A 28,000-nucleotide genomic window follows, 5' to 3' on the forward strand; every position below is an offset into this window, starting at 1 on the left:
GCAAATGTGTCCCTTAACTAAGAAATTTAAATGCTTAAGTTAACAAACCCTAAGCCCTATATAAGCCTATATATATTTTTAATTTCACCAAACTATTAGTTACTGTCTGGTTATGTATTAACGAATGCATTAAGTAATGCATTAACTCATGTTACTTGATATATTAATAAATGTTAGATAAGCAATTATATTAATTATTGTAATATTAATTAAACATTAGTTATTGTCTTAAAATGCATTAACTAATGCATTAACTCATGGTAATTAATATATTAATACATGTTAGATAAGGGATTAAATGAATTATTGTCATGTTACTTAAACATTAGTTACTGTCTAAAAATGCATTAACTAATGTTAATTAAGGGACACTTACTGTAAAGTGTTACCCAATTTTTTTTTATTTTTTTTTTTCAAATTAAAAACCCGATCCTTTTCACTCGATGGCACAATCAGATCGGGAACATCCCAACCTCTTAATCATTGATATGCAACTTTATGCTCAGTTATATACTGTAATACAATAAAGAGCTTCTTCCTTGGTTTGAGCACCAAGCATTCCTAGAAAAAGCCTAAGTAGTGTTTGCATAATCCTGCTGAGTAAGAACCTTTGCAGGCCTCCATTAACCCTATTAAACAACTCTGGGCTAAACTCAAACAGTGCCCAAAATCAGTGACCTATGACCAGTGAGTACATTTATCCATCCATCCATTCATTATTGTCACCGATTATCGGTACCTATGTATTAAGTATTCGAAATAAACGTGTTCAATCAATCAATCAATCATATGGTGTAATTTGTTGGCAAGCAGTGTCAGCCTAGGAAGAGACACACAATGGGGAGGAAAGATAAGGAATTTAATTATTCTACTGTTGACCAGAAGTACTATAAGCCCACTAACCAACCCCACCGTTTCATCATTTTATGCTATCTTGTAGCATGGCACAGTGGTAGAAATAATAACAGTGGCTGCATGTGGCGCCTTGAGCTCCAGGTAATAAAAGACTCCACATTTATTTTCCTCTTTCTCTGCTAGCACAAAGCTGGCGGCATGGAAGAAGAAAAAGAAGAAGCATAAGACTAGGAAATTGAGCTTGATAGTAGAAAAGAGGATTTGCTGCAGTGTGCGCTGTCCACCAAATTGTGTATGAGGTGCAAACCTTAAGTGTTTATTTGCAAGTCAAGAGTTAAAAGTGTGTCATTTTGTCTGAAAGCGAAATAAACGGAAGCGTGTTGACCTTTGTTCAAGGCTATAGAACTGTCCCTTTGCAACCCAACTATATAACCCCTTCTTCAGGCCTTCTGTTGGCTTATATATCATGTCAGGTTTTACAACCTCTTGCTGTGTGTGTTTGCTTGTGTGACAATGATCTGTGGGGAGCTGAACATTTTTATTTTTTTTTCAAAAGTGCTACCCATACATTGGTTGTTTTCTCCCCCTCCTTCCTGTGTACACGCACATTTAATTAAAGCTAATTAGTTTTACAAGCAGATGCAATAAAATGGTCCATATCACTTCACTTATCTGCCATTGGGATCCCTGTCTAGAGATCTTCCGCACTCTCAGACAATGCTTCTTTGTCTAATCTGCAATACTGCTTGAAATGTGAACATTATATCATCATCCATTCAATGTTTTCTCTAACCGTTTATAACACGGCAATCATCTTTCAGTTTTATGAGAAGGATTGTAAATCAAGTGAAAGTTTTTCATCTTTATGACAATGATTGTAAATCGAGTGACTTTCTTCAACCGTCGCTTTTTCTCTGACCTGGATCTGCTTATGTTTCCAGAAACACTGATGGACACCAAGTGGGCCACTACAGAATTAGCCTGGACTGCGCACCCTGAGACTGGGGTGAGTTTTTATCCAGCGTGTTTAAGTGACATAGCACACCTCACTCTACATGAAATTAAATATCAAGGTGTTCCACTCTATTGTAACGTGATTGTGTACAAGGCACCGAGTAATGCACTTTGCTTTGTGAAGCAATGGACTATAAATTCCCCAAACTGTAATATAGAGAAGCCTATATACTAGAAATCATAAGTGGACATTCAAAACAAAAGACCACAGTAAAATGTGCAATTTACTTTCAAGAAATTGAACTAATGCTTCACATTGATTAGACCACAGTTTTTTTTTTACACCGTGAAACACAGCTAACCAAAGCCAGGTTTTCAAGTTTGTATTTATTTTTTTAAATTAATAAAAAATATACATATATATACTGATTTCTGCTGGGTTTACAAATTTATTAAACCAGTGAAGGTCATTTGAACAAAATCATTTTAATGAACTTGTGTCCTGACTTCGAGGTGCATTTCCCATTTGTTTCCAGAAATGTAAATTAAATGTTTGTGTACATGGCCCTTTCTTTAAGCGTATGCTGAAATAGTTATGCAATACATGCAAAATGTAGCGTCACCTGCTTCAATATACTTGAAAAAGTAGGCTTGTCGTATTTTTTCTAACTCTTTATATTGACCTATTGCACCCACTGGAATCTACCACACACAGCGCAGCAGTGACAGTTTCATTTTGTTTTCCCATGAGGTTTTCACAAATTTGTGAAGGAGGAGGTGAAAAAAGAGTCTTGACCTCCTCAACTACACTTTAAAGCCGGCCAGCACTCCTCCCAGTGCTTTGTGGGGCCCTCTCACTGTGGCCCTTGTGCTCTGAAAGGTGGTGCTCCCATTTTTATATTTTGTTTACACCCCAATCCACTGACAAGGAAATTCCACCCCAACTGGTCTCAGTCATCCACCGTTCTTATTCAAATTTTCCCTATTATTTGGTATAAGTAACTCATCCTTAATGGAGCCAGAGCCACGAGCTGCAACAATCAAATGACCAAACCGTCAATATAGTCTTTGTGTCCTCACTGCCGTCCATCTTCCTTTCCCGCTCTCTGACCTCCCTCCCGATCCAAATTCAATGTGGCTGCAAATGGCCAATCCAATGTAGCATACACATTTAAAAACTCCTCCCTGAACAACAGATGCTCCTTTTTAAATGATGGACAGTCTAAAGTGAGCTACCAGATTTTCAGAAATCAGAATAGCCTAGGACATGTTTATACCGTATATGCTTACGTTGCAATGTATTGACAAATGACTTCTTACATTTTCTGAATATTATGGTTGGCTTGTGTTTTAGAGGTCTCAGTGGGTGTCTGCAAGGACATGGTTAAATACTGAGACCAGGAAGAGTAAGAAACAAATCTGCATCCAGAACTCTGTAAAGACAAATAAATAAATACATAAATAAAGCCTCAAAGTAGACCAACTCACAGATTGCATAACACTATCCTGAGAGGCTCTCTTGTCTTGTCTGAGTCACAACATCTGCTTGTTCTACACTGTAAAAAACAAAAATATAACAAAAATGGCTACACTCAAATGCTCCTTGCCCACTTTGAGCTTTACAAATCCAGTAAAATCAAAAATAAAATAAAATAAAATCCAAGCTGAAATAGGTTGCCGTATTCGTGGAGTCTTTTGATTTTTGATAGAATTTTTAAAATGTGCAGGTATTATGTAATTAACACCACATTATTGTGGTAGTTGTGATTAAAGAAAAGGTGCGTAAATATTTTACAATTTTAAGTCATAGATACACAAAAAAAAACAGAACACAGAAAAACACTGTATATGTAGCTCTGTGTTTGTAAATCGCGACAGTGCAGCTGAGCAGGATCTATGCTCTAGCAAAGGTGATTTTAGGAATTTGTTTGTCTGCAACAGCGCAATCTCGATTGATTCATTGCCTGGCTAACAAAAAATCTAGACGGATGGACATTTGAGCCGTAAAGCTGTAGAAATTCAACAAGAGCAATCGCAGTGGTAGGAAAGCGTTAGCAGAGTGTGGAGGAGGAGAGGGGAACTCCCAGGAATGAGGCTAAGGCTAACGGCTAAGCATTCATCGAGCGCCAATCATGATGGCTGAGGACCGGGCCTGTCGACGCTCAGCTGTCGGCTTCAGTAGTGTGTCCTCAAAAAGTCTTATGAATCGCGCGACATGCTGTGGTCACCTTATCAAAACTACCATAGTTTGTTTCAGCAGTAAAGGTCATTTTTGTTATAAAATACAACAAAATAAAAATTTGTCGCACACACAAAACGAGGGGTCCACCATTAGTGGTGGCTGCACATGCCCAAAATAACATGCGGCGTATGGTGATGTCATCGCTACAAGAGAGTTCGCTGCGGTTTCTGTTTATACGGCTGCAAAGCATGCGACGCAATCGAATCATTCTACTTTGGAGCCTGGTATTGAAAGCTTGCATCTTTGCTTTCAGGATTCATCCTCCCCAAAAGCCAATCTGCAACACAATCGTTACAGATTGTTGTCACAGCAACTCCGCGTAAATGGCACATTCGATGAATAGCCCTGTCCACTACACATCCATATTAGAGCCAATTAGTATGCTCAGCGAATTGAAAACTACTGGTGCTTAAGTATTGTGTCTTAAGGCCTACACTGGTAGCAGCCCAGTGTGAAACAGTACCACGGCAAAGACATAGCACATACGCAACACGACAGCAAAAGGTAGGAGCCCACGTAGGGATGACGTAGATACAGCCATTAACTAAAATGTGGGGACTGCAGCAAGCCTATTTACTGTAGTTCCAAGCACAAATGCATTTATTTTTCATTGTTGCACAAGAAAACTTAGGTCGTAAGCATGGGGGATATTAAATGAGCTTTACTAGTTTCACCGAGACTATGAATAGTTTTTGTTGTTGTTCGTAAACTACAGTTGCACACAAACGCACATCGAAATATCATTTGGCTTAACAACAAGGTGTAAGAGCCACTTTCCGAGCGTCCCAAAGCTAGGGAAACTTCAAGAAAGCACATTTATCAAGGTTTCCGCTTCCTTGACTTGACACCAGCACCTTTGCTATTCGAGGAGTTTCTATCTTGGGACTTGCCCCTCCGCGGCCAATTCACTCACGCTTTGCCGCTCTGTTTGAAATGGTCACAAACACTCAATGCCACTAAGAACGCCTACTCCTACATACACAATGAATGGCTTTCTGCTCAGCAAACTGCACGCCGTTACCACTCGTGTTAAAAGGGCTTTCGTCTTAAATGTTCCTCCGTGAACCTTATTACTGAGTGCTTTTCATTAAGTTTCATATAAGACCTTGGACTAGACTTGTATAACACAAAAATCCTTCTGTAAGCAAAAGGTCAATGGGTCAATCTGATGCTTTAGATAAGGTATAATGAGAACAACATTCTTCATTTTTAAGGATTAACTACAATGGCATAACATTAACACATAATACATTTGGGGTTAGCTTGGTGGTCTAAATGTGAAGTGCAAATAAACGACAGATAAGTTTACTAAATGAACACACACTATTTGGGTGGAAAGCAGAGCAGATCCCCCAGCAGTTGGGCATTCTATACTCACAGGAATCATCGTTTGATGGCGAGACTATTTAATTGTGGTGTCCTCATTCGTGACTAAAAATGTCATTAAATTGCAATGTCTTCTACCAAAGCTTTTACAGTCAGTTTGCATTCAGTCATTTGATCAAAGATTAGGAAATTTTAATCCATTTCCATCCTTTGTAATTCATCCCTTGGGTAGAGCAGCAGTTTTGAAAGAAATGAAATGCAACAACAAGAAACACGACGGTTAAGCAGTGCACTCTTTTCTTCCTAGAAGGAGAGGTCAAACTAACCGCACTTTATTCAAAGTATAATTGGTAATTAAGCTATGTGTATATTGGCTCCATGCAGGTAACTGTATGTGTTAAGCATGCACTGGAGACTGGGTCAAATAGGTATCAGGCTGCCCTCATGGTGATGAATTTGCAGTTCTTCCATTTTTTATATAATGAATGAGGAAACACACTCAATCACTGACAGTTTCATTAGATCCACTCACACAAACAAACAGGGCTGTCCCAAATGATTATTTTTCTCCCAATTAGTTGGCAGACGTTTTTAACGATTAGTCGACTAGTCTAATAATTTTTTACTAACTTTTTAAAATTATTATTGTTATTATTTTACTAATCTTGCAATTACATTTTTGTTGACAATTAACAATTCACAAAACATTTTGGAACACTTAAATTATTTATTAAAGTACAAATCAACACATAAATAACAATAATATTCACAAATGAGGTCAAATGCTGATGGCATTAACTAGCGCAAAATAATGGAATGTAAACAGATTCAGAACATTGTGATTTCGCTTTTCCAACAGGATTCAAAACAATTCGTACTTTCACTTTTTGTAATATGTCTATATTGTTCTGAGCATTAGCAGCATTCTAGCAGAGTAGATTGATACAGTATATGTCAAGAATCACTTCAGTACGTGAAAAAAACTTAATGATGCACGTTGATACAAGGCTATGACGGAGAATTAGGGCCAAATAGATAACAAAAAAGAACAGGCTATGGGATTAATGTCATACAATTGCTACGAGAAAAAAAGTGTCCTTATTACGTAAGGGTAATGTAGCTGTGAGCTGTGACACACTTTACATACATTTACATTAGCTGAGAGCTTCAACGAAGCATTTGTATAAATTCTTCTATTGATTATAATTTGATGTAGATGAAGCAAAATAATAAGGATTTCCTTATTTGTAAAACCGATTCTAAAGCACAAGATGCTTTCAATATTGTTGATTTTAACGGAGGCGGCAACACGCTACGTGAAGTACGGAGCTGCTCATTCAGTACATTCAATACATTACATTAGCCTGACATTAGCCACTAATACTCAGTCGTACGACACACATAAAGGCAACTTCAATTAATAAAATGTTGTTATACGGACTTACGATCCGCCAGCTTGTTGTCTCCTGTCGTCTTCCAAAATTATACCTGGGTGACACTGACTGGGCTTCAGGTGTTTATTCATTCTGCTGTGGTATGCAAGCTCAGCATTGCAGACACAGCACATGACAGTGACACCCTAATTTGTTTCGTTAAAACAAATCCATGCTTTAGCTAGTGTGGTCTGCATTTTGGGCTTTTTGGCGCTTTCCCGGCTTGCATCCCGAGTGTCCGCCATTCTCAACTTTCCACGCATATACTGTATATATATTTTTTAACTCGCCTTCAACCGTCAACAGGATGTGCTCGTCAGTCGTCACCACATTTATGTCATCGACTATGTCGACAATGTCTACTAGTCGGGACGGCTCTACAAACAAATGACACTCAATACAAAAAAGACAGATGGGGGTTGCGTTTTTGATTGGCATTGTTGGGCAATCGTAATAACCAGATATAATGTTTTGTAGAGGCGTGCGAAATTATCGATTCTTAGATCATTCGAGAGTCAGGCGTGGAAGATTCGAAAGCGATTCACAAATATCCAAATTCTGGTTATTGAATTATACCAAGTAAAGCAGAGCTAAAACACAGTCAGCGCGGTCTTCGAGAAGCAATGAGGAACGGACCGAGAGTAAATATCATGTACAACTCATGCCGCTAGGTAAAAAAACAATAATACCTGACTGCGGCCGACAGCTGCTTTAAACAACGCCCAGTTGCTAGTTTCTACAAACATACCGACACATACGGCTATAATAGATATCACATATACTGTATGTAGAACTAGATGCAAAATGACAGACGACGGCGGCGTTAAAACATATAAAGAGAACTAGATGCAAAATGACAGACTTAACATTTAGTAGTTGCCGCCTTGTAAACAGCCGCCATCTTAAAGCAGTAGACTTCTCTAGAAGGCTCTATTGTAGCGAACCTAAATAATGTTTTATCTAAAATACAAAATCTTGACTTGAATCTATCTTTAAATGAAGTAGTAGTTTTAAAACTTTGACATGTCGAAGGTGGACAGAAGGGAATTTATGGAATAACGATAGCAATTTTAACAACTTTAATGGTTGATTCACATCACTAAATCAATTGAATGTAGCTTAAAGCTGCTGATACAGAATGGGGACTTGAGTATTTTATTTACTGTTTTTAACTGTTAACTTGATAATGCAATATTAGTTTGGTTTAGCCAGAGAGAATTTTTGAACAATTTTGGAACTAATGTAGAACACATTAAAAGCGCAGGGGAGGGGGGATTGGGGTAAAATCAATAATCGAATTATAATCGAATCGGAGCCTCTAATCGCGTAATCGTAATCGAATCATTAGGTGCCCAAAGATTCCCACCTGATTCCTAATGTTTTGAATATTTATCTCCTTTCAATTTGCTGTTTAGATTAATCTAAATGTCTTACCTGTTTATGTCTGTCTCTTTATAGTGGGAAGAAGTGAGTGGCTATGATGATGCCATGAATCCCATCCGGACTTACCAAGTTTGTAATGTAAGAGAGCTCAACCAGAATAATTGGCTACGTAGTGACTTCATCCCAAGGAAGGATGTGCTGCGAGTATATGTGGAGATGAAATTCACAGTGCGTGATTGCAACAGCATCCCAAACATCCCAGGCTCCTGCAAAGAGACATTCAACCTCTTCTACTACGAATCTGACTCCGACTCAGCCACAGCAACCAGTCCGTTCTGGATGGAAAATCCATACGTGAAAGTGGACACCATTGCCCCAGATACTAGCTTTTCCAAACTAGATTCTGGACTGGTTAACACTAAAGTCAGAAGTTTTGGACCCTTGTCTAAAGCTGGGTTCTACTTGGCCTTCCAGGACCTTGGGGCTTGCATGTCACTCATCTCAGTGAGGGTTTTTTATAAGAAGTGCTCAACAACAATTGCACACTTCGCAGTTTTTCCAGAAACAGCAACTGGAGCTGAGGCAACCTCTTTGGTGATTGCACCTGGAACCTGTGTCCCCAATGCCTTGGAGGTGTCTGTGCCGCTAAAACTTTACTGTAATGGAGATGGCGAATGGATGGTTCCTGTGGGTGCCTGCACTTGCTCAGCTGGTTTTGAACCAGCCATGAAGGATACACAATGCCAAGGTGAGTAAGAGCAGCATTGTGTTCCGTATGAATACTCTCATGGAAAAGCCTGTTAATCTGCAGATAAAAAAAAAAAAAAAAAAAATATATATATATATATATATATATATATATATATATATATATATATATATATATATATATATATATATATATATATATATATATATATATATATATATATATATATATATATATATATAGATATATATATATATAGATATATATATAGATATATAGATATATATGTGCCAAATTCCGGGTTTACTTCTGTCCCAAGGGCTATTGAATGTTATCACATTAATGCATATTATTTAGATGTTTAGATTAGCCACAGGAGACTGTTATGAGATATTTTACTACATTAATCCAATGTTTGTAAAGCATAACATATTAGATGACATTGTCAAGGGTTGCGCTTTAGACCTTGGCTTTAGCCAAGCACCTGGTTCTGGAATAAATTGAAATGCATGAGGTATTTATGAAAGCAGGGATGTCCCTGATGGTTGTTTCATTGTAAATGGAGAATACAGTGAGTTCACAGAGGATGATAGCAAGGTGAATTTAGCCAAGCAAGGTCTCTTCTGAAATGGAGTGTAGGTGACACAGGAGAGGAAAGAATGAATGGAAAGAATTTTCATTCGCCCCTCTCAGTCAAAAAGAATTGAACGTCTAGCGTTGTCAATGGCACTCAAAACATAAGCATTCAAAGCCAGTCCACCCAGTTTAAATGAATTGGATGTTTTCCCATTGTGAATGGCAGGCAATGAGTTAAGCAATACACTTGTTTGTTACAATAAAAGTGTTGCTGTATTTATTTACAAAAATGTTGCCCTGAAATATTCCCATAGTCTGCAAGGAAGACACACATTTTTTACAGATTGTCTCCAACATTGCAAAAAACAAAAAAAAAACATTTTATATCTTGTATTTTATATCTTGTTTTTCCTTTTACTACTTGTATCATAGATTGATTTCCTGACCAGTATATTGCTAGTTGTTGTATTGCTATATTGTGAGATTGTCAGATCATTTATATTGTGTGTGTACGTGTTATGATATTTTAAAGGATTTGAAACCAGCATAATTTTGGCAGCATGTCAAGGCCTTGATTATAAGACATGTACCCTATGTTTTCATCTCATCCCAGGAGACAGTATCTATTTTAGCTTCTCAATTTTACTTCCCGCTCACTTTACTATTCCACCATACCTCACTATATTCTAATCTAAAAGCCATTTCATTAATACACTATACAATTTAAAGTAAGGACATGTGCATTGCTATTAATCGATGAGCCTTTCCTTTCCGCTCATTTGCTTTGCTATTTTTTCTCTTTGTGCCACACTTTCCAATTTCACCATTCATTTTAATCAGCTTCTTAAGCTCTATGTTCTGCATGAGAGGATAAGACACAGGAGAGTGAGAGGAAAGGGGGTAACGCTAGTGGGATTAACATTTTCACTGCCTCCACATCTTCTCCCTCTCCCTCCTTTTTTCTACCCCCTTGTCTCTTTCTTTCTCATTCTTTGGTTGGTTCCTCAGGGGAAAATGGATGAAAGGCATGGGATGACCTCTTTACTCGCAAGAAGTGATTGATCAGCACTTTAAAACACGGGGAAAAAGCTTAATTTAATGGGGACGCTTCTTCAACTCTTTCATTTAGCTAACATGTTGAAAATCCTATACTTTTAACTCCCTTGAGTTTGGCAATTGCCTTTCGTTTTCTTTGTATTGAGGTGAACTAAAATGAACCTTGATGAACCTGGTGGCCATACAAAAAGCTGTCTGCTATATGTCAAGGTCATTTTTATGTGTTTATCCAGTGCTACTTCCTTTTAGCCAGTGGTGTGGATAACTCTGATTAATGGTTGAAGAACAAACACACTCAGTGCTAATGTACACGACTCAGCCAACTGGCGGCCATGTGCTAATATTGGGTTTTGGAGAACAAGAAGGCAGCAGTAGTAGAGCAATAAGCGGTCTGCTGCTGTGACCTCCCACCTTTTAACAGGAAGTCTAAACCAAAGTAAATCAAACTAGGAGGCCATGGTGAGAGACATTTTTATGCAGCTGGATTCATGGCAGTCATGAGAAACATTGAGCCAAGCCTTTTTTCTTGCTTTATTATATATTATCCAGATAATGTTATTCTTATCTTAATGGGACATTTCCTCAAAGATCCTGAGCCGCCAATTCCCACGTTCAGTTTACCTGTATAACTGCAACACTGTATATCAGTTGTAAAAAAAAAAAAAAAGCAAATAAAAAAAAAAACATACACACGCACACAATAAAAATCAATCACCATACCCACACCTGTGTAATTATAGTTTTTCAAATCTCACCTCTTATCTGCCCAAAAAGCAGGAAGGTGGGGAAGAAGATATAATGATATTTAAGGTCAGGGTGAGGGCAGGCTGTCTTTGCATATTTATATATACAGGACATGTCAAATTAGTGCCCATGTCTTGGTTTGAAGAGCTATGCGCGACGTTGTTTTGGCTTCATTCGAAACACCTATCTCTCTGCATATAATTCCTTGGTAGTGTGTGAGTTGTTCAGCCAAGATTTGTGTGAATTTACTCCAATGGAGGTTAACAAACACAATTTAACCAATGAGACGAGATACGAGACATGCAACCTTGTACAGTATTTTAAATATATGCCACATGGCCGCAACATCCCAGTTAATTATAAGGAGCAGATTACATGGCGACTCTGCGACACGAAGACGCAATGACTGTGTTGCGGAATGGTCTTTCCCTATATAAGGTGTCGGCAAAAACAGAAGGCAAAAACGCAAACCATTGAATCCGGGCTCCAAAGTGGAAGAATTCGATTGCGGGGGCTTGCTCCGCATCCAAATAAATGGAAAGCTCCCGCGCCGATAATGTCAGCACTCACACACGTCACATTGGGCGTACGCATCGGCACTACTAAACATTAAAAACAGCAAATATGGCGGAATGTCGGATTGAATTTACTGTTCTTATAATATTTTTTATTAAATATGTTGAATGTTTCCATTTTTGTTCCTTTTGGAGCAAAAGACAAAATGCCAATGCTTGGAGTGGCATGAATACTACATCGTATTCACGTGGAATTGCGACGTTGTTCAAATTGAGACGGAACCATATAAATTCAAATTTGAAATGTATTCTCGGCGAGTCACCATGTAAACATCCCCAATTAGTTAAAGGGAGTCGCAAATTGTTTAAAATTGTTATTTGTCATTGAAGGAGCGTCTTCATCCACATCGATATATGTTTGGTAAATGTTACATAAGTTTGACCAAAAATGATTTTAAAAACCTGTAATATTACTTGCTGAATCAGTAAATCAAGATTAGTCACACTTTTTGATGTACTCTTTCTTCATTTCCACATTAGCTTGTAGCCCTGGCACCTTCAAGTACAAGCAAGGAGAAGGCTTCTGCTTACCTTGTCCCGCAAACAGCCGTGCCAGTTCAGGAGCAGCAAGTGTTTGCTCCTGTCGCAACGGATACTACCGCTCAGACACAGACACACCTGACTCCCAATGCACAAGTAAGTAAAAGATAGCTTTATATATTATATATATATATCCATCTGTCTTTTCTCAATGTCCCATGAACAGCCTCGCCACGATTGGATTTGTGGTGAGAAGTGACCGGACAGATCAATTGATGTTAAAGTTATATTTATAAGTCCCAAACTGCACTTAGGGATTTAGGGCCATCAATAAGTGTTATCACCAGTTGGAACAGAAGTTTGTTCCCACCCGGGCTCACAGAAGGCAAACACTTCTGCTTGTTTTCCCAATGTTATCTGAAACGTTATCATCGTGGCCCAGCTGCCATCAGAGACAAGTCTATCTTTTCTCAATGTTTTTTACAGACTAACCGTAGTGCTTATATTAAATGCAAACATGCACACATAGGAGCCAATGAATTCACAGAAGAACTGGAAAGAATCTACATGTCTCTTGCTGTGGTGAGATGGTTATTGGGGCGGTGTACAGGGCTGAGTGCCCCCCGGTGCAATGAGAGATAAGGTTCCGGTAATTGGATAAGAATTGCCAAGTGTCTGCCAATAAATATTCTCACTTGCTCTCCCGCCTAAACCATTCACACACAACACACACGCAAACACACACGGAACACAGCATGCAATTTAAATTTGTAACATTTTATTTCTACTGAACTCGAGAAGCAGACTCATTAACAGGAAAAAGAATCTGTTCCAATTAATGTATGAAAACAATACCACAGCAAAAGGAACATTTGTGGGTCAAAAGATTGCAACTATGATTGAATGCATATTAAATTAAAGTATGATGATGCAAATGGGACTCTTATTGTGTTGTACATGACTGCACAGTCAAAAAGATAAATTTAGATACACCTATTATGCACGGAGATTTAATTCAGACTCATTCCCAACCTAATTTCCTCATCCCATCACGTCTTCTGCAGCTGTTCCCTCCGCCCCACGTAATGTCATCTCCAGCGTGAATGAAACCTCACTTGTCCTGGAGTGGAGTGAACCTCGGGATCTGGGGGGGCGCGTTGACACCTTCTACAACGTCATCTGTAAGAAGTGCCTGCCTGAAAGAGGAATGTGTTCCCGCTGCGATGACAACGTGGATATCTCGCCGCGCCACCTGGGTTTGACCCAGCGAAGAGTGACAGTCCGCAACCTTCAAGCCCATACACAGTACAGCTTCGAGATCCAGGCCGTCAATGGAGTTTCGAACAAGAGCCCCTACACACCTCAGTTTTCCGCTGTAAACATCACCACTAATCAGGCCGGTAAGTACAACTCTGCAGTTCTGACATCACTTGATTGCTCCACATTGTTCTTCTAGATCTAGTAAGTATATATCTCTAGCTATACAATATCGATAACGTTTTATATCCCAATATGAGTATTTGTTTATACCAATTAAAATGTTGTTTATCCCTATATATCACTTTCTGTAACATTATGTGAAATGAATGGCCATTTACTTTTACTTATTCTCAATAATAGGAAAAAATCAAATAAAACACACACATAAACCTCCATAGTAGCCTAATAGAAGTATCAGGGAATACACTTTTTCCAGGAATGCATAAAGAGCAAAGAATTATAATGAATGAAACAAAAAGAAACAGCTTGAAGTAACATTCGAGTATGTCTACCATTTAATCAATTAAAGTTCAAGTAAACGAACTGCTTCGGAGGTTAGGTTTCACAAATACTAAATAATGTGCCTGTTCTGAAGGTTTAGCATTTACTCAAATGTGGAATCTCAGTTTAAACAGTAGAGGCACTGTGTTAATGATGTACGTAGATAGGAGACAAAGAAGAATGTAGGGCTAAGAGTTGAGCTTTAAACAAAGTGGATGAAAAAAATCCAAGACTGCTTCTGTAGAATGCTGTACCAATTTGGTTAGGCATGTTTTGGGATAAGGGAGCATGGGGAGAACATGCAAGCGCCATACAGACAGCCGGGCACTGGGATTGAACCAAAAATGTCAGACATGTGAGGTGGACGTGCTCACTACTCTTCCACAGGTGCCGCCCAAAACGTAATTTAATATAATATGCAGTGGTACCTCGACAAACGATCCCTTCGACACTTTTCGACATCCAACGTAAAATTTGACTCGCCATTTGTTTCCACATCCGACGACATGCTCGAAATACGTCGATTTATGACAGCGCCACAGTCTTTTTGTTTTCCCTCAAGACAGACGCACAGCGGATTTTCTTGTGATCAAGATTTCTTGAAATCAACGTGCGTTTCAACAATGTTAGTGCAGGTGGGAAAAAAGGAAAAGTGAGAATCCGTGAACTGGCTTAACAATATGGCCGTAGATGGTCTCTGATCTCTGCGGTCCTCCTCCGTTCCCTAGTCTTTGTAAGTTAAGATGATAATTATTATTATTGTAACATCGTCAAAGAAATCGCCACCTTCGTCAGGTTTTTAGTAATTTATTTCAGAACTTGTGCAACACAACATGCCTATTGTACGACACAGCTGAATATTCACAAAAGTGAAAGTAAAAAGTCCTCCCTCACTCTGACACGTCAGCCACATGGTGCGTTCAGGTACACCCCGTAAAAATACATCTGCCACATTAGAACCCAATTTGTTACATTATTACAGGTGTTATTATAATGTTGCTATTGTTATATTATTATTCCAATTTTTATTCATAATTTATTTGTTTTGCTCTGCTTTTTGCAATAGTACCAGCAGTATTTATTAAGGCTTTAGTGTAGGTGTTCGGGCTGTGGAACGAATGAATGGAATTATAATGTATTCTTAAAGGAAAATCCTGCTCAACATACGACCATTTCGACTTACAATGAAGGTCCTGGAACGAATTAACTTCGTATGCAGAGGTACCACTGTAGTATAATGACACTAACATATCATATCACACAGAGCTACTACTTAGCCTTACTTAAAAAGGATATTTCTCCAATTCTCCCACACCCAGAGCTTGTTTTGTTCTACCAACACTTCAAATAGCAAGAGGGTGTATATTCAACATGTTGAACCCTCAATATTCTAGCAGCCAACTGTTCCAAACCCAGTGTTCCACCAGCCTACAGCAAGACCAGCAACTAGGTCAATGTAATCAGTCGTTCATTCATTTTTGTTTTGCTTTTCTTTTTTTTTTAACGCAGAATATTGCCATATTTTGGCATGTGATTTACTGTATAAAATTTATTTGGAACTTTAGGTAAGATTATATTAGTTTTAACTTTGATCATTTTTTGAAGGGTGACTAGGTGGACCTAATGGTGAAAGTCTATGGACATGTTTTTTTCTTTGTTTTTTTTCTCTCTTTGCTTTTATGTGGTTTTCTCTGGCATCTCAAATTTATCTTTGGATATATTATGCTGCTTTGTTAAATGTTCTTTTTAAGGAGGCTCAGGCAACTCAGAGGATTATTTGTTAACCCCCCGCACCATACCACCACCATACACACACAAGCACACCCCGATCCTCTTCTTTATGGCCTCGTCCTTTACACTTGAGCCTTTGCTCTTCCCCAAGTTGCTATAGGAGTGCCTTTTCTTTTTGGATCTTGGACCCAGGGGCTCCCTTGTCACTTATGATAGGCACTCATTGTTTTATGAGGGGTAATGCATTAAAAGGACAGAACCCAGTGTCTATTCATGGGTAGGCTACATCAGATCAGGGGAGGGGTGAGGAATAAAAGGGGCAAAAGTGTATCATCTGAGACTAAATTATTGCTGGTGTAGTCCCTAGACTTTCCCCACATGTGCATTCAACTTTAAGATGCAAAATAAATAGAAAGGCTGGTGATAGGCCCTGGAGGCCACCTCCATGGTTACTACATCTGCCCGTGCAGGACGAGCCTAATCCCTCAGCAGGAGTTAGCATGGGATCGACTCTGGAAGCATTGTCTTTTGAGAAAGAAAGAGGTGTGTGTGGTGGAAGTCTGGGAAAGGGTGGGCTTGCTTGGGAGGGACACATAGAGACAGAAAAAGGCTTTGGAGAGTAAAGGACGGGAGAGAGGAAACAAATGGATGCCTGGCCCAAGACACAAACAGGATTAGGAGGAGAAAAATGCAAGGGGTGGGGGAATTAAAATAAGACAAAAAAAAAACTCGAGTTTTCCTCCCGAGTTGAATGGGGAGCCTGCAGGGCTTGCATGTTGCTGAAGAAAGTGAGAACGTTTAAGACAATGGGGTGACACAGTTCTGCAGTGGTGATAAATGTTAAGACTGACATATTGCAAAATGTCATAAAAAGGTGTGAAAGAAGAAAAATGGAGGGGTTTTATTTCTCTTAGTGAGCCAGTATGACTTATGAAACAACAGCCAGAGGTACAGATCGGGTCTGCATTGAGATCACACTTAGGCCATAAAATCAGCAAAAGCTTTGAAACTTGAGTGGATGGTATATTTTATATAGGTTTTTATTTTGTTCAAACAAAGTTTTTGTTAACAATAAGAGTTACGTTTTCTTACCTTGGGTACCTTGACAGTTTCAGCTGTAACTCCCGATATGTCAAAACAGAAAGGAAGAAAGGCAGGAGTCATTGCCGAAGTTGGCAGCAAGGTTAGCGGCTTAACAGTAATGCTTTGATAGAGCAGAAGAAAAAAATAAAACTTGATTCATTAAAATCTGACAAAACGAATGCTACAGAACTATAGCTCGATTCCTTTACCAAAGTATTGTTAGTAAATGATTATAGAATACAAGCCATTTCAGCATTCTGTCCCTTTCTCTCCCAGACATCTAAAATGTCACCAATAATAGTAGTGATTAATTTTATAAAGTTCAACAATTCTAAAACAACACAATAGCTTGAAATTTCAATAAATTTTGCTTCCCCCATCCTGTTTAGCTCCGTCTGCAGTACCCACAGTTCACCTGATGGCGGCCACAGCGAGCACAATGAGTTTGTCCTGGCTGCCTCCAGAAAAACCCAACGGAATCATCTTGGATTATGAGATTAAGTACCATGAGAAGGTAAGCATATATGTAAATCCTCTAATTCAATCCAATTTCACTGACACTCATGGTCACCATGTCATCTGTGCATTTGTAAATGAGCAAAACAATGCCACTACTGATAAACACATGGTTGCAGTAAAATAAGTCACCATTCCCCATCTTTGTTAGTGTAATCCTCTACGAATTATTCTCCTCTTTTATTCTTTCCCAGTCTGAGTATTCACTATTATCACCATTCTCCTCTGGCTTTCTGCACACTCCTGAATCTTCTTCTCCATCTTTTCCTTCCACATTATCCCTAGTCCTCTTCCCATGCTTCCATTAAAAAATATTTTTCAGTGGTGCACAGAACTGTGACTGGAAGCGCCTCGGGGAGTAAACAAAGGCATTCAGTGTATATCTGCTGTTTGTTGTCTTACCGTCTTCCCAATGGATTAGCAAGACAGCTATAACATGTCTCACCATTTCTGCCTTTCATTATTTCATTCCCTTTTCACCAGTTAACAAAGTGAAATTGGCCAGCCGTGTTAGAGACAGCAACTCATCAGAGTGAGATGACGATTAATGAGACAACCCAGGGATCTTGTATGACATGTCTTATGGAGTTTTTCCAGTAGTTTTCATCATTCGATGTCTCTCTGTAGGATCAGGGTGAAGCCATCGCTCATACAATGACGGCCCAACGGAGCAACGCCCGCATTGAAGGTCTCAAGGCTGGCACACCTTATGTGGTGCAGGTCCGTGCACGAACAGTGGCTGGTTATGGTCGTTATAGCAGCCCAGCTGACTTCAGCACCAACCTTCAAAGTATGTACTCTCATAACTATTTTGTTATTCAGTCTTATAAGTGGCTTAGCAATATAACCTCCATGATATTGACAGTACCTCAATTATCGCGGTGGGTGCGTCAAGTCGCTTATTTTAGGATTTGCTTGGCTAAAAAATGTGCAAGACTTGACTTTCATGAGACTCGATTTGAACTATATAACTTGATAAGACATCCTGTAAACATTTAAATCTGAATTTTCAATATCGTGTTCCTTTTGTTTAAAATAAAGGTTGTGAGGCAAGTGTGATGTAAACTTGACAATATGTTATGAGATAAGAGCAATTTTTACGGAGATATTTACATTTGGATGAAAGTGACACAATAGTGTAAGTCAACCTAAATAAACTAACTGCTTGGGTCAAAGAATGGTTCTGTTGTTGTAATACGCAGTTTCAGCCAAGATGTTGACAAGCGCTGCTGATTATGTTTTTGTTCATTTCATTTTCAGAGCTTTGAATGTACATTGTGTGTGTCCATTTCATTTTAGAGGTGTACTCTTGTGTTTAGATTAGTAAAAAGCTTAATCATCATGCCAATGTGCCTGTATAACTAGGGGTGTGCCATATTAGGCACCCCACGATTCGATTCGATTAAGATTCAGGGTGCTAGGATTCGATTATTCAATGATGGTCACGCTATTGACAATGATCACGGTTATCACGATTATCGATGCATCATTCATTACTAATTAATAAAATAGCCAAACAAATGTATGTCCATTATTTATTTACAATATCCTAATGATTTAATAGGAACGATGGAAACATGCCCATACAACAAAAAGCTGCCCTTAAACTTTTTTTTTTTTTTTTTTTTTTTTTTTTTACAAGAAAGTGCAAAAACATTGACCATTTTAAAGGTAGTACTTATTTCTCAACATGCCGATACAACACACAGCCGACCTTTAGATATTTTTCACAAGAAAAAACATTAGCTGTTTCAAAGGCAGTACTTATTTCTCTTAACAATACAATAAAATTTACACTGGTGGAATGAATTCCAGATTTTCTTGAAATAACCAAAGTGTCTTTAGAAATAAGACCATAAACAATATACTTTGTTTTCACAGATTTCTGTACTATTTCGCATTTTTGTAGTGTTACTGCTGTACTTAATCCTGGTTTTAAACATTCTGCATCTAGAGTAACTTACGTATACCACCAGACAACGCACAACTTGACATACTTAACATAAATATATGTTAGCATTGTTGCTAATTAGCATAGTGCTCGGCGCTAACTAGTAACATCTCAAAAACAACAGCAATAAAGGCTAAACAGTACAAGAGGGTTCGTGCACTCACCTTTCATAGACGGACACCGGACTTAGCAAAACACTAGGGACTTTTCCCAATCAACACGACTTGAACCTACTGCTGGACAACTGAAAAGACAAGCAGCAACGAACTATCTCGCTTCCCTCTCGCTCTGAAAAATAACTTGTGCACAGAAGCGCGACCGCTGGGTCCCCGACTGTCTCATACACAAATTTATTTTCCAGTCTTTTGAAAAGGAGTAAATGTCTTGCTCAGTAACTGGCAGCAGCCATCATAACGTTGTGCGTGCGTCCGTTAAAGGTGTCCGGGTGGCAGACATGTCTTGAATTTGGTTCCGCTACGAGCGGATGCCATAAAGTTATTAGGGAAAATCATTGTTTTTGAACCTTTATGAATCATAATCGAATAATCACGTGTCGAATCACGATACATCTAGGAATCAGTTTTTTGGAACTCCCTTACTGTATACTGTGACTGGCAAAGACTGTATGTCTTGACTTATGACTGGCATGAAACTTGAAGGTTATAACTTGTGACTTACTTGAGATGTGCCCATGTGTGACTTACATCCTGGATAAAACTTTCCTATTGATGGTTACTCTGAGGCTTTAAAACTTGAGGATACTAAACACATTTTGCACCTGCTATACAAATCTTGTATTCTGTTGCTCATAAAATTCCCCGGTTGTGATTACAACTTTTCTTTCTCTTTGACCTTCAAGCTGACCCACCGAAATTGTGGCAGGAACAACTACCGCTCATAGTCGGATCAGCCACTGCAGTATTTGTTTTCATCATTGCCGTTGTGGTCATCGCCATTGTCTGCCTCAGGTATGAATGTGATTCCTATTTAATTTTACATGATATGCAAACGCAGATAATTTTTGTAAAACCTGATATAGGAGTGGATAGGTGCATTGCCGAGTTGAAGCATATTTGCCCCCCTACCCCTCAAACTTTTTTCTTCAGAACATTGTCAAACATTCAGACTTTTAAATATATATTGAATATTTTCAGCATTTTACAATATGTGTTTTTTAAGGTCTTAATAAGCATTATATTTCACTATATTTTGAGGTATGACATTAAATTTCACATGGAAGGTATTAAATTAGTAGTTACCGTATTTTTCGGACTATAAGTCACACCTCAGTATAAGTCGCACCAGCCATAAAATGCCCAATCAAGAGGAAAAAAACATATATAAGTTGCACCGGAGTATAAGTCGCATTTTTTGGGGGAAATTTACTGGATAAAATCCAACAAATAGAATGGATATGTCATCTTGAAATGCAATCTAAAATAAAAATACAATAGATAACAACATGCTGAATAAGTGTACAGTATGATAATGTTACATGATGCATGAACAACGAAATGCGAACGTGGCCGGTATGTTAATGTAACATAGCTATTAAGAGTTATTCAGATAAATATAGTATAAAGAACATGCTAACAAGTTTACCAAACAATCAGTGTCACTCCAAAACACCAAAATAACATGTGAAATAATGTAATAATGTGTTAATAAGTTCACACATAAGAGTATAAGTCGCACCCCTAGCCAAACTATGAAAAAAACTGCGACATATAGTCCGAAAAATACGATAACATATGTCTGGATTTTTTTCCCGCGCTACCGTTATTTATCTAGCCAGCCTCATTATCAAGATTCCGTGAAAAAAAGAGAGGCTCCATCAGCCGTGTCTATTAGCGCAGGAATCACGCCGCAGGGGGCAGTGTGCCCTTTTAGCCATGAAGTAGAACCAGAGGAGAGAACGGACAAAGTGGTTGGAACAGGCCTATGTGCATTTCTTTACATTTCTTTTACTGTCTATGCTTACTTAAACATGAACCGAGATAGGGAAGTGCAAGATTAGTGATTAGTGGCTTGAGGAGCCGAAATACAACTGGTTGTTAAAAACAACGACGGAATATGAAGCGTAATGCAAACTATGTCGAAAAGACAGCAAGTTGGGAACAATGGATTGCAAAGCCCTTGACGCTCACATGAAAGGGGAAAAGCATACACGCTATGCTGCTAGGCAGGCAACAACAGTCCCCATAGTGGTCTTTTTTTTTTATACTCAATGTCTTAAAATGGTCTTAAAAGGTATTATATTTGCTTGTTAGAAACTTGCAGAGACCCTGCTGAATAACAGACAGCCTTTTAAGTCTGTGTATTGTAAACTTATTTGGGTAAAACTTCATTTACACACTCGACACAGCAAGATGGAGCAGCTGCTAAACCTGATCGGCTGTGCAGTGTTCTGACCACAAAAAAGAAAAAAAAAACAGTTGTGCCCTATTCTGCAGGGTCATTTTTGTAAGATGATAGATAAATGCTGCTTTTCACACCCTTCACAAGTCAAACATTACTGGGTTCGGACAAATTTGTTTGTCCTTATACAACTTATTTGTCAAGCAGACTGTCAGGTATAATCAAATAAAGTATATGTGTGAAAGGTTGGCACCCACCACAGATAGACACCCACTCAGAGTTTCCTTCTCAAGCCTGTTCAGGCAGTGGCTAACAAGCGTGGGCATCGGTCATGCTACAATGCATAATAATCTCCCTGGCTACCCCTCCTCTCACCTCACCTCGCCTATCCACTCTTCTATTTTCACTCCGTTTCATTGTATTTCGCGGAGTCTCCGCTTAACGACTTTTTTGACTGTCATAAAAGAAGCGAGAGAAAAATAATAATAGAAAATGCTGGGCTTCGGCATATTCTGGAAACAAATTAGAATTTGAAATAAGATGCAAATCACCTCTGGGTATTATTGCCCTGGTAACTGGTTACACAACAAAGGAAGACCATGAACATGTAATTAAAAAAAAACCTGCCCCTTCGCTGCCCCATCATATTTGTAGCCAGTGTCTAACCTCCCCAACTACAGATGGGGGAAAATAGTGGCAAACATGAAGACAGAAAGGAAGGGGCAAAACAACAAAACAGAGAATGAATTAAAAACACAGCATGAGAGCAATAATTTGAGCAGAAATTTGAGCGAACCAATTTCAACCATTCGATGTAAGTGTAAGAAAGAAAAATAGTTTTGAGTCTGTGTTTGCTTAAGCTTCCCTAGTTGAATGTACAGAAATTGATGTTTTACTTGCTGTTTTGACAGCAGTCAGCATGGATGCAATCTGTATCCTCCATGTTTTCTGTTTCCAAAGCATTGTTATGTTGTTCTAGACACCAATAGTGATCTGCAAGCTGTACTGTCACTATATTTTCCCCACGTTGTTGCTAGCGTGACTTTTTTTTTTTTTTTTTCCCAACAGAAAGCAAAGAAATGGTTCAGAGTCAGAATACACTGAGAAACTTCAGCAGTACAGTAAGTATCTTTGCTGGCATGTTTGACCTTTTTTTTTAAATCACCCATTAAAAAAGATAATTATTTTACTCATATAGGGCAAAACCCCAAAAATATGTTGTGTAATTATTTCAGTGCACAACGAAAGGATTGTTACTAGAGTCGCACCGAAAATTCAGTGCTTGAAAAATGTTCAGCTGAAATGTGACTAAAAATGTGGTTTGATCCGAAACGATTTTTTCACCTAAGTAACATTACCGAAATCAGAAGTTGGGGCAAGAAAGTAGTTCTGTAGTGTGCACATCTATAACTATTAGAGGCAACATGTTCGGTAAATGAGGGCGTGTTGGGCCGGCGCAGCTATTCACTCTTACAGTGGAACAATACGTCTTACATAGTCTTTCAAGAGAGTCTTGGCTGCATAAAGTAGTGCAGAAATGATAACTCCAAGCAAAATTTACCTTCTACCAGTAGATCTCTCTTCTTGTCTACTTTGAGTAGTTAACTAAGGAGATTAACACCACCGATGCATCTCTAATTGCAAAATTCCCTTGTCGTCTTCCGAGCAAATAACTTAGGAGACCACAGAGTAAAAATAATAAAAACAAATTTATTTTATGTCAGCCCATGTTTCAATGAAATCTATTCCGACCCAGTGTATTTCGTAGTGACTTCACTTGACCCTCAGTAAAAACAGCATTACTAGGATGTGGGATAAAAGAAGAAACTTTACAAATAAATAAAAAAAAAACAGCCACCTTACCTCAAGAAGTAGCAGGTAGCAGTAGCTGTACATAGTGGGTGAAGTTAAACATGTAATTTTGTATTCAAGCTTTTTTCATGTTGTGCAATTTTGAAATGTCAGTACCACATATATCTTCCAATCCAATATTTTTTTTGTTATTACAAGCATTAATAACTCCTATTTTACAATATACAGTATAGCAATTGAACTAATTGAACCATGACAACATAGATTCACTGTCCTGTTCCTCCCACTGAATCCCCTATAGTCACTCCGGGAATGAAGGTCTACATTGACCCCTTCACCTATGAGGATCCCAACGAAGCCGTGAGGGAGTTTGCCAAAGAGATTGACGTCTCCTGTGTGAAGATCGAGGAGGTCATCGGCGCAGGTAACCCACCAAAGCTCCTGAGCTACAGGGGGAAGACTGCTAGTCACCTCCAGGCCATACCGTTAGAGGACTTCACACCAAGCGGTACTTTCACTCAATTCATCGGTATGCCCTTCCCCCCTTCCCTATCTGACTTGTCACCTCTTAGAAATTCCTCACTAGTCTCACACATTTCTCCAGCTAAATCTGATTATTTTCAATTAGACGTGATTCGTGGCACCTGATCCCCCACCCTTTTTTAAAGGCAGATGTAACACCTTTTTTGTTAGATGATTGTTTCACGTACGTGTGAAAAGTTGAGCACAGTCCTTGGACTGGTTTCACAAAGGACTTATCAATCACTATGAAATCAATTTTAAAAAGCTTCAAACTGTGATTCTACGAAAGCAATGTTGTAATCAAATTGAATACGCATACACAGAGTTTAAGGGGGGTCCCCCCACTAGTGGCCGAAAAGTGTCATTGCATTTTATTGACTTTCCTATATATGATTTTAAAATTAAGAGTTTTCTGGCAAAATATTGTCTATAAAAGTTGTGAAGCAATAAAACAAACAACAAAAATGAATGAAAACAACAAAAATGATATTTTTATAATGGGTCAAAATATTTTTCGAACAGATCATGTGACTAGCACCTTAGATGATCATTTGCTTTGCTTAGCCAAAACCACCCGAGGACCGAAGAGGCAAGATGGATACATAATATCCATATAATTTTTTCAAAGCTAAGCTTTCAAAAGCGATAACAACTAAGCAAGAACCAAGGATTGAAAATGTAGACCATGAAACACCAGAAAGCACTGCCAAAATCGTGAGCGGAGTTTCAATTTGGCCCACTAAAGATGCTAATTTTACAACAGAGCCACCACCGGTGCCTTGGCTATGTAGTTACCCCCATCAAAAATGGTATCCCCTGGCCGTGGGAGCGCACACACACACACACACACACACACACACACACACACACACACACACACACACACACACACACACACACACACACACACACACACGCACACATTAATTATGAGTTATGTTGACTTAAATAATTAATTGAAGCCAGGAAAGAACCACAGTTATATGTTTTGGACATTGACGTTTATTAAACTGAAGAAACTCCATTCAGGACTTAAATTACAGTAATAACAGTTATAGGTCATCCTGCGAGTAAAACAGTAAAACATTGCCTTTTTTTAAGTTCAGTACTTATATTACATTATATGACAGAAAAAAAAAATATCATTTTTTTTTTGTTTTTTGATGGATGGGCCATGTTTTCAAATCTCGTAGATATCTACATCACCAAAACATGGAAATCAAGCAAATCAGTTCAGCGCAGTGGCTCCGCCAAGGGGATACAATTTTTGACGCGGGTAACTACATTGGCACGCTGTCTTAATGATGGGAAACAAAAAAAAAAAAAGCTCATTTTCAACTTATTATTATAAATAAATTATAATATATATATAAATTATAAATATTATTGTAAGTTAATTTTATTGCTGACACGGCTCTTCGGGGTCATCAACATGTTGTACCCGTCATTCCCCAAAAGTCAAACTACGCCTATGAATACATATGTCCACATTGTTCATGGACAAGAATGACATTGTTGACTACAAACAAAACTAACAATAATTTTAAAACAATCATTTTGTTTTTGCGACTTTTAAGCCGTAAAGGTTAGTAAAAAGCAATATGTGCAGCCCAAAAAAACAATACAGAAAACGTTCAAAGTCACAAGAATTTATTCAGTTAACCTTCTATCTTAATCAGAGTACAAATTAAATTTGTACTCTGATTAAGATAGAAGTCTCTTTGTGTGTCTCTGTGCAATTGCGGGTCCGCAATTGCACAAAGAGCAAAACAAGACTACACATAAAACACATGAGCAGCAACAGTAAATGTTCAATGCAGACATTTAGTTGTTTTGTATGGTTTTAAGTATGCATATAGAATATGTGTCAGTACAAATACTGTAATGGCTGTCAATGGGCTGTAGGATTGTATTTATTCAATACGGTAGTGGCTTTTGGTTGAAAGCTCTATTTTAGTTAGTTTGTTTTGGTCTTGATGCACTTGGTGCGCATCCAGAAAAGGAACCATCATGAACAGGTGATGACCTGGTTGTGAAAAGTGGAGGAGGGTGGACATTGGCGGAAAAAAAAAAAAATATATATATATATATATAAGAAAATTCTCAAATTTGCTGTAATATTAAGTTTAAATTGAATCTTTGTGAAACCATTCCAATGAACCAGAGAAAAGTTATGCAAGGATAAATATATTATTACTATATTATTATTTTTTTTTAATCAAAGATAATTTTATGACAACACATTTAACAGTCTAATGACTCAAAGGAAACAAGCAAACAAAAAAAAAAAAGGTTACTTTATTCTTGAACTACTTAGATTTACGCAGATTTCAGGGTTTGGTTTTCCAAATTAAAAAATTTTTCATTTTGTGTTTATTTTAAATGTATTTCATTGGGAATTTTAATGTTGAAAAACATTACAGACAGCTCCTTCTAGTTTGTGTAATATTGTCAGTTATTCTGTAAGGCCTCTGAAATACAGGCAAAAATAGGCTGTAATACTATTGCCATAACTTGTTAATTAAGTGGTAAAATTGAATTACTATTTGTCCCAGATTATCCTGGAGTAAAAGAACATTTTTGATAATTACACTGATTACAGTGAGCCCTTCACTCAGCCAATTTTCAGCCAGGATAGTTTTTACATCGATACACAATCCTTGCACAATACTTCTGGTTAGTTCTCTCCTTGAACAGCCTTCCCTCACATTTTATGTTGTTGTTGTTGCAAATATCTTCGAAGTACTCAATATATTTTTATATCTATTTTTTTTAATTATATATATATATATTTTTATTTTGTTGATACTTGTATTATTGCTAAAATATACAGTCAAGTGAGCTTGATTTTTCTTATCATTGTACTGTACTTGAGAAAAATAGAAGGTGTTGTGATGGCAGAGAAGGGAGTCCCTACTACGTACTACTTCTGCTACTACCATTACTTCTGCTACCACTACTACTACTACTACTACTACGACAGCCTGCCTGCTGCTGAAGCTACTACTTGAGACCTGTTGCTTCCCAGCATTTGCAGTGACGACCCCATCTTCCATGTCCTCCTCCTCCCCTTTATTGCCTTCCTCCATCCTTACATTCTGGCCTCCCATGCCCACACCTTACACTGTGCCACTTGTTGACCCCTGCTGATATGCATTACTGTGGTCATCACGCTTGGTGTAGATACAAAATTGACACCTTTCACCGCCCCCAGAGCCCACAAACTTCTATCTCCACCTATCTCCTCCTCCTGTGCCTACTTCTCCGACCCATCCAAAGCTTAGATCCACTCCCCCTGTAAATGTCCCCCTTCCCAATCATGCCATCATCCACTCCTATTGCTATCATATGCCATTATTTATGTTTCTGCATCAGCTCACATTTTGCATAAATTATTTAGTTTATTCGCACATAATCACTGTATAGTCCTCCATAATCACCGTCCTTTGACTATGGCCTAGAGTCCTGGCTCTCTCATGCAGTTTCCCCTGTCCCACACCTGCTGCCCTTCCCTGGCTCCTTGGTTCTAACCAGTTAATTGTCCCCTCTCCCTTCTTCTCCCCCACTCTCCTCCACTTTTCCATCATACATCTTTCCCCACCCTTTGTTTTCTCTCTTCCCATCGTTCCTCTCCTTCTTTGCTGTTTCTATCTGGCTGTCACCACCTGGGCTCTCGCAGGAGAGTTTGGTGAAGTATGCCGCGGTCGTCTCAAGCTGCCCGGCCGCCGTGAGATCATTGTTGCCATCAAGACTCTCAAAGTGGGCTACACTGACCGACAGAGGAGAGACTTCCTCTCAGAAGCATCCATCATGGGCCAGTTTGACCACCCCAATATAATTCGCTTAGAAGGAGTGGTCACCAAGAGTCGACCTGTGATGATCGTTACCGAGTTCATGGAAAATGGGGCTCTGGATTCATTCCTAAGGGTGAGA

The 28,000-nt window shown here is 38.5% G+C and overlaps 1 protein-coding gene across 11 annotated transcripts in view; it reads left to right on the plus strand.

Annotated features, from left to right (window-relative positions):
• LOC130918544 (ephrin type-B receptor 3-like) overlaps window positions 1–28,000 on the plus strand; it is a 76,759-nt gene that overhangs the window by 32,145 nt on the left and 16,614 nt on the right. For 3 of the 11 annotated variants that reach the window (XM_057840330.1, XM_057840320.1, XM_057840324.1), the window contains exons 2-11: window positions 1,797–1,861; window positions 8,269–8,941; window positions 12,334–12,489; window positions 13,398–13,733; window positions 17,298–17,422; window positions 18,052–18,214; window positions 20,235–20,343; window positions 22,802–22,854; window positions 23,835–24,074; window positions 27,747–27,994. In XM_057840330.1, coding sequence (XP_057696313.1) covers window positions 1,797–1,861; window positions 8,269–8,941; window positions 12,334–12,489; window positions 13,398–13,733; window positions 17,298–17,422; window positions 18,052–18,214; window positions 20,235–20,343; window positions 22,802–22,854; window positions 23,835–24,074; window positions 27,747–27,994 — 2,168 coding nt within the window. The remainder of the gene's footprint in view (window positions 1–1,796; window positions 1,862–8,268; window positions 8,942–12,333; window positions 12,490–13,397; window positions 13,734–17,297; window positions 17,423–18,051; window positions 18,215–20,234; window positions 20,344–22,801; window positions 22,855–23,834; window positions 24,075–27,746; window positions 27,995–28,000) is intronic. The other 8 variants (XM_057840331.1, XM_057840327.1, XM_057840329.1 and 5 more) reach the window with 4 other exon arrangements.

This window comes from Corythoichthys intestinalis, chromosome 7, assembly GCF_030265065.1.
Source record: "Corythoichthys intestinalis isolate RoL2023-P3 chromosome 7, ASM3026506v1, whole genome shotgun sequence".
In the NCBI taxonomy this organism is placed as follows: Eukaryota; Metazoa; Chordata; class Actinopteri; order Syngnathiformes; family Syngnathidae; genus Corythoichthys; species Corythoichthys intestinalis.